The sequence below is a fragment of the Euwallacea fornicatus genome, chromosome 1, assembly GCF_040115645.1.
Source record: "Euwallacea fornicatus isolate EFF26 chromosome 1, ASM4011564v1, whole genome shotgun sequence".
Taxonomy (NCBI): Eukaryota; Metazoa; Arthropoda; class Insecta; order Coleoptera; family Curculionidae; genus Euwallacea; species Euwallacea fornicatus.
The window spans coordinates 1,605,800-1,613,915 of NC_089541.1; the positions used below are offsets into that span (position 1 = coordinate 1,605,800).

At 37.3% G+C, this 8,116-nt stretch overlaps 1 protein-coding gene across 2 annotated transcripts in view; it reads left to right on the forward strand.

Moving 5' to 3' along the window:
* Nucleotides 1-7,706, forward strand: part of LOC136340654 (protein Wnt-7b-like) — a 31,767-nt gene extending 24,061 nt beyond the window's left edge. For both annotated transcript variants that reach the window (XM_066284891.1, XM_066284882.1), the window contains exons 4-7: nt 5,386-5,657; nt 6,594-6,730; nt 6,784-7,010; nt 7,063-7,706. In XM_066284891.1, the coding sequence (XP_066140988.1) occupies nt 5,386-5,657; nt 6,594-6,730; nt 6,784-7,010; nt 7,063-7,214 (788 nt within the window). In that variant the 3' untranslated portion in view covers nt 7,215-7,706. The remainder of the gene's footprint in view (nt 1-5,385; nt 5,658-6,593; nt 6,731-6,783; nt 7,011-7,062) is intronic.
* Nucleotides 7,707-8,116: the final 410 nt, after the last annotated feature.

Sequence of the window (8,116 nt, forward strand, 5' to 3'; positions counted from 1 at the left end):
CACCTTGCATGTCAGTTTGGTAAAAAATTCATTCTAATGTGAAGAATAGTTTTCACTTAAGACGTAATAGTCAAAAAATAGTGGTCGAGCAACTCATTTCACTTTAAAAAGATGTTTTCTTGCCCCTTGCATTTTTACATTTTCTCAAACTCCTCGAGAAGTGCCTGTTTAAGACCTAATATGTGTTAGGCGAACGGCTACCATTTCCGTCTTCTGATTCCGAATATGTAAAAAATACAGGACACTCCAATAAAAACGCCATATGTTCGAGATGATCTTTTTTTGCACGCCCTGTGCAAATGAATTTTTTTAAAAAGCACCTTGTACACCTCTAGAAACGTTTTTCGATCAAAATAATTTATAAGGACGTATCCTTCGAGGCGCTCCTGGTGCCCTACCTTGTATTTTTGTTAAATGTTGAGTCATTATACACTTTATTTTTTAATGTCAACCGCAAGTTTTCTATTACATTTAAATCTGGTGACTGGGCTGGGTTTTTAATGACGTTCAAGCAGTTATAAAACAACCATAGTTAACATGATAAAAACAATAATTATTATTAAGTCCAAATTTGTGAGCTTTTGACACAAAATTTTGTCTTAATATAAAGGTGGTGCCAGAGGTACTCAACCTTGGATTAAGTCTTACATTTTCAGGATACCATCACTATTAACAAAGCAAAACTTTGATTCGTCGCTCCATATCACTTTGTTCCGGTCGAATTCTATCCAATGAAGATATCGTGCAAAATTAAGTTGGACACGTCTATTTCCATTGGATAAAAGAGGTTTTTCGGCCGGTCTTTATCCATATAATTTTCCTTCAAGCAACCTGTTTCTTACTATTCTAGATGTTACTGCAACACCGAGCTCATCAGAAATACGACCCTTAATTTTGTTCGATCCTAGCAATGGTTTGTTCTTCGTAATTTTAAAAATTTGTTTATCTTAGTAAGATTGGTTTTTGTGGGTTTACCATACTTCCTTTTTACATCAGTATTCCCGGACACTCGATATTGTCGGATAATTCGATAAAGAATTTGTTTAAATTCAATTTTTTAGCAACATTTGCTTGCTTTTGACCATTTCTATACAAATTAACAACACTTACTTTTATTTGCACTGATAAATGTTCGCACCGAGGCTTTTGACCAACGATATATCACAAATGAAATAAATTTTAAGGCAAATATTTGCTATAATTTGATAATTTGCTTTACTTTTTTTCACCAAAAAATACTATTGTTAATGTAAAATTCCACAAAAAAATTAAAATAAAGATTTTTTTTGTAGAAGTATTTGGACATACACTGACTTCCCATTGAACCTATACCTAAATATTTATTACTATTAAAACTCCAATTATATCAATTTTTCAAAAGTTGCTCTGCATTTTTCCACTACCGTATAGATGGCGTTTTTTTTTAAATTTACCTACATTACAAAAACCTAACCTTAAACAGTTTCTGCCTTAAGTTTGAGGGTGTTACATTGGTTTGTCGTTGTTTTGTAGCCCTTTTAAGTTGAACGCTTTTAGAGATTTTGTGTAAATGGGATAACAATTTAACTGATACGTGATTCAATTCTTTCGTTTGAAAGGTCTTAATCCATTCAATATGAAAGCTGAGTTAGATTCTACTCTGGGGAATCTGGTCCTTCATTAAAAACTGTAAAGCTTTGGGTCGCAGAGTTTAAATGCGGTCGCACCAGCGCCCAAGACAAACTTCATAGTGATCGACCCAACGAGGTAACCACTGTAGAAATTGTGTTGAAAATCCTCAAAGCTGCACTGGGAAACCGTAAGCTTAAATTGAATGAACTTGCAGACATGATAATTATTTTAAAAAGTACTGCACATCGTATTTTGATAAAGAAAATTTGATATGAGAAAGGTGTGCGCAAGATGGGTGCCGCGATTACTCACAATTGAACAAAAACAGGGCCGTAAGGATCTGTCGAGGAAACGTCCGATCAAATTCTGTAACAATAAAGCCGAGTTTTTGCGTCGACCCATTACCATGAACATGGATCTATAATTTCAAACCTGAGTCTAAAGAGTAGTCAAAACAACGAACTCAAAGGGAAGAATCGGCCCTAAAGAAGGTGAAAACCGTTACGTCTGCAGGAAATATGATGACGTCAGTTTTTCGCCGTGCATGCGGGGATATTTCTATTGGCAATTTTACCTAAAGGAAAAACAACAAATGGAGAATATTAAGTTTATTGCAACGTTCGAGAGAAGAAATTAGGAAAAAGCGACCGTATTTAGTAAAAATATCTTGTTCCATCATGACCACACTTCCGTCATCGCGATTAGCAAAATCAATCAACTTAGTTTCGACATTTGTCCTCGCCCACCCTATTCTCCAGATTTAGCCCTCTCAGATTATTTTCCGTTTCTACACTTGAAAAAACGGCTCGGTGGAGAGATTTGCCAATAACGAAGAGGTGGAGTCCGACCTTGATGCCTATTTTGAAACGCTCATAGTTTCTTACTATTAACAATGTATAGAACTCATAGAACTTCGCCAAGAAAAGTGTGTCATCTCAAAAGAGGCATGTTAGGAAATAAAGTAATATTTTCCCATTTTTTCCTTAAGTGTTAGGCCGGGTACTTCTAGAACTATCTTCGCATGTCCAAATACACATATCATAGAAAGTTTTGTGCCGCCGTAATTTTCCGTGAGAGAAGTCATCCAAATTAAAATGGTGTTGAAGATCACAAATCCAAGATCGGTAAAAGGAAACAACAAGAAAACGTTCTAATGCGACAGAGACTCGACAGTAAAAACATTTTAAATCATCGACAACAATTGGTTAAATATTCACTTTTGTTCTGCACGTCAGCATAGATAACTACACCTCTAGTTAACATAAAATTTGGTAAAAATGCCTCGAACGTCTCTATCGACTTTTGACCCATTCGTATCGTTACGTTAGCACGAGGGCAGAAATCACGATGACGTAAGAACCTGAAACCGCCATCAGTCAATTGAAGAATTGAAAGATCCTCCTCGTGCCGCATCAGGCTTTACCTACGTGTTTTGGCGCTCAGAAATCGATTTCGAAACGCAACGGATCTTCGCAGATCGTTCCTTAAGGTCACTGGAACGGTTACATCCACTCAAACTATTCGTAACCGGCTTCACGATAGTCACTTAGGAGCGAGACATTTGTGGCGAGGACCGGCTTTGACGGGTGTCACTGTACAACACGATACTCCAGGGCAGGGGCACGTGAGATGTGGAACCTGGAACGCTGGCGCTGTGCACTTTTTACGGTTAAAGTGCGAATCTGTTTAATGCCCGATAGCTATCGCCAACGTGTGTGTAGAGAGAACCAGGAAATGATTAATGTTTTCGACACTGCGCTCCGCACGTGCAGCAAGAGGACGACTCTGTGATGTTCGGCACTGGGATCATCTACGGAAACAGGACGTGGCTCGTCTCAATTCGGGGCTCAATGACGGCTGCGCTATATCTGGACACTATCCCGAGATCTATAGTTGAGTCCTTCCGTCCAAAATTTTTGGTAACGAATTGCTCTTGCAAGACGATAACGCTCGACGTTATTGTGCTCGTATCGTCAACGAGTAAGTCTAAAAAGTTGGGAGTGGACGATTGGCGTGACCAGCATTATGACCCGACGTGGATCGAATTGAACATGCTTGGGATTAACTGAAGGAGGCTGTGCGACGTCACAGGCGCCAGCAGTAAAACGTTGAGGAGCTTCAACAGGTTGCAATTGGGAAATGAGAAAATACTGAATGGCAACGCTGCAACGAGTTAATCGACAGTGCGCGCCATACTATTTAAAAAAATCGAGAAAATTGAAGTTGAAAAGGTGATAATTAAAGTTGTTATTGTGGACACTCTGTATGCTTTTTTGACTATATGAATATTAGTATCTGCTAAGGAGATCTTACGTCAGAATTCATCCTGAAACAGTCAAAATCTAACTTAAGATAACTGCGACATTATTTTTTTTACGAGACACTGCTAATGTCTAAAATTTCTTTTAAAACCTCATGGCTCCGACTCGCTACGTTCGAGGATAAAAAATTTAGGATCTAACACAAGATTAAGAGAGGATTGTGTCACGTGAAAAAAATGCGGGTGATCCCATTAAAAAAAATTTAATTTCACGTCGCCCCGATTTTTCGTGACACCCTGTAGGATTGTCGCTAATTTTAAAATGTATCTTCATTAGCCTCATATATATCCCCATAACTGATTTTTTTATTGGATCACAAGTAAACTTATAAGGCCTAATGAAGTCGCGCCTTTCGATCTTATTTGAAGTTAAACGTTTTTTCACTGCAGCTCTTCCAAATAATCCCTGAGCATTTACACGTCGTCTGGCAGTTCGTGATGATACCTAAATGACCATAACGCTCATTTGTTTGGCGATTTTAGTGGAAGATTTTCTTGGAACTGCCAATAAAATTCGGTTTCATAATTTATTCTGCTCGTTTACTCAACACCGTAGGTCGTCCTGGCTTGAAATTAATTGAAATCGTGCCTCTTTGATTGTACTTTCGAATGATTTTTGAAACAGTCCCTTTTTTTGGAACATCCCGTATAGGTATAGGTGTTTTTGTTACAAAAGCAAAAAAAAACTAAATGACCTACAGCCTCCCCTTTTTCATGCGCGAGGCCTCAAAATGTCCACTTAAATTACAATTCTATTGGTAAATTGAAGTAGTGATAGAGGAATCAGCCAGTAATACAAAAGGGAATAAAGCAGCTCATATATTACCGTTTCTGCGTCTGGGATGCGGCCCACGTGCTGTGATTCACTGTAATCAATTGATGCACTTTAAATTCGCACACGGTGGGCAGATCAAAGACCATCGCTCACGGGAAGTGGATAAATATTGATGCTCAGCTTAAAGAATAAAGCGGAAATTCGCTTCTTTCCGATGAAAACTTAAAATGTTGTATCTGTCAACGAGAGAGCTACCGGGTGTACGACAATAGTTCTTTAAAATAACTTTTTCCCTGATTATCTAATTTGATTTTAAGTTCACCTGTTAAAAACCGCCCACATAACCATTGTGGAACCTTCAAAGAGACTAAACGAGACTCATTTCTGCAGATTCTTCTGAAGATTGATTATACTTAGTACAATAAACTACACCAACTAGCAAACGCCTCTTGTATTTAAATCTCGAACAAACGTCGACAACCTGAAACATATTAGCGCGTCTAATGTGCAAGAGAAAGAGAGACACTATGCATGTGACATTTTGGTTTAACGTCATCAATCTACAGCGAAATGTCCTCAAGTTACTTTTAATACAACGAATTTCTTTGAATTGAAAAAATACATTTATTATTAATTACTAAGAATTTTTATTTAAAACTGATTTTGGTCGTTTCTTTAGGTTCCAGGGAGGCGGCATTTACCTACGCGATAAGCAGTGCCGGGGTAACTTTTGCGATAACAGCGGCATGCGCCAGGGGTAATATTTCGTCGTGCGGCTGTCAGAGCCCATCTAAAACACGAGAATCCGCCCCCAATGGGTGGAAATGGGGCGGCTGCAGCGTGGACATCGACTATGGGACCCGTTTTGCCCGGAAATTCATGGATGCCCGCGAATTCGAGGGAGATGAGCGTAGCTTGATGAATCTGCATAACAATAAAGCGGGAAGAAAAGTGAGAAAGTTTTTCTTCACCATATTGTTAAGAAAAAACAATTCTAATCCTTTTTCGCTCAACTGCAACTCAAAACATTGTGTAGGTTCTTCTACTTACTGCATTCGAATATGGACATAAGCAATTACTCTCTCTTTTTTTCTGCACACGAACCCGACTGCAATTTCTCTTTCATGATACACACATTACAAATGTGCTCCCCTATAGGGCAATAAATTAACATACTTAACCATAACCTAAGACCGATCCACACGACAGTAGATCTATACTTAAAGGCAAGACAAAAGGCGTAAAGTTACAGTTTAAACACGGCCTTTTTCAGTATGTGGCCTGAGGCGTGCGAAAGCCGTGTTATTTCCATATTACCACCATGGATTTAATAGGCGTCCATCTGTAAATCGTAGCAAAAGTGGCCCTCTAGGGTTTACGTGCCGTTGCAGATAGGTATTTCGCACTCTGTCGGGATCGAGAATCGTTTGGTTGAAGGATTTCAAGCTTGAACTAAAAGGAATGTAATTTACAATAATCGTTATGGTATCGGAAAGCTACACGCAAATCGAACAAACATCAAAGTAAAAGAATTCTCTTTTTAGTTAGCTATGCTGGCGCTCTAAATTTAAAACCTACAAAATAAACAAAACTTCTTTACCGTTGCCTCAAAATTGAAATTCTATTTCCTCAAGAAAGATAGATTATTACAAATTGATAGCCATAATTTTTGCAAAAACTAAATTTCCCCTTCACCATCCTGACCGGAAATACTCTCGTAATGTTTTTCTTTTCTAAAAATCACGTTAAAAATTCGACCATTTTAGCAAAATTTGAAAAGAGAAGAAACTTGTGGATTTTATTCTAAAAAAAAAATTACCAGTCTTTGAAAGAAATAAGCTCCTTCGCCGCCTTATCAAGAAATTATGAAAAAATATTCACTTACAGATTGTGAAATTGAGCCTTCTCCTAGAATGTAAATGTCACGGAGTATCCGGCAGTTGTACGATGAAAACGTGCTGGAAAACGCTCTCCACCTTCCGGCAAATCGGTGACGCCTTAATGGACAAATACTACAGAGCTAGGTGAGTAGTTTTCCTTGTTATTTTTAAACATTTTCAGTACATACATTTTTCAGGCCAGTGGTGGCAATACCGCAGCAGCAACAACCGCCCCGGAACAATGTAAATACGCGCAGAACCAAAAAGCAGCACCTAGTGCTAACCAAAGGCAAACTACCAAGCAAAAGACCTCCCAAAAAGGTCGAGCTGGTGTTCCTGCAACTGTCCCCCAATTACTGCGAACGAGATTTGAGTTCTGGAAGCCTAGGGACCATGGGGAGGACCTGCAATATCACTTCAAGAGGTAGAAACGCCGTTTTATCTATTTACATGAAACTGAAACAATATTTGTTTAGGTACTGAGGGATGCGAATTAATGTGCTGCGGTAGAGGGTATAACACCCATCAATATGTCAAGAATACTCAGTGCAGATGCAAATTTCATTGGTGTTGCACTGTGGAATGCGACACTTGCAGTGAAATAACTGAGGAATACACGTGTAAATGAACAAGCAATTATGACGATTTAAGGTTGTACTTATGTATGTAGTTGTAAATATGTATTGTACTGTGTATATTATTAGGGCAAACGTATCGTGACAATAACCACAAACAATTACGGGAAGCAATAATTGTTTAGTCTGCATGTGAATCTCATTATTTTCAGTAGTCAAAAGTGCAATAATTGTGCGCATTAATGTGAATATTTACCTATAGTTTTACTCCATGTATTTATACGATACTGTTGAATTTAAATTGCACAGAGAATCTTTTGTGATATATTTGTTTAGTAAACATTCAAAACCACCACTTGCTTTGTAATTTTTATTTATTTATTGTAAATACATAGAATGTAATTTTATTGTAAACATCATGATTTTTATGACTTAAAACTGTACGTTAAAATTAACAAAATGGCTTAAAAGATCCATAGAATTTTACAGTATTCTTATTGCTCTTTCATAGATTACTAAAAATAGATAAAAAATCTCCTTTGAAAGTGTTTTATTTTAAAAAAATGTTGTTATATCGGTGTTAAAAATCCCTAACCGAATAATTTTAACTTCAAAGAAGATCGGGTTGCCTATCCAATCAGCACCTGAGATTCAAGTAAGCGAAATAAACCCACGACAGGATTAGCTCAATTAGTTCTCTAACTTGATATATATAAAAGTAATCTTCATTGACCCTTCTTGAGGACAATTTTCAACTAAACTTTTCGATTAACGCTAACAATGAAATTAAATTATCTTACTACTCATCAATACTACTATAGCTATCTTTCTGTGATGTTCTATATTTGACCTGCATCTAACTAGAGCTAAAAAAAATTGCGTCATATTCAAAATATTGATTTTCAGGATAATTGAATTAGGACTTTAAATAATATTAATATAAACAATGAAACTT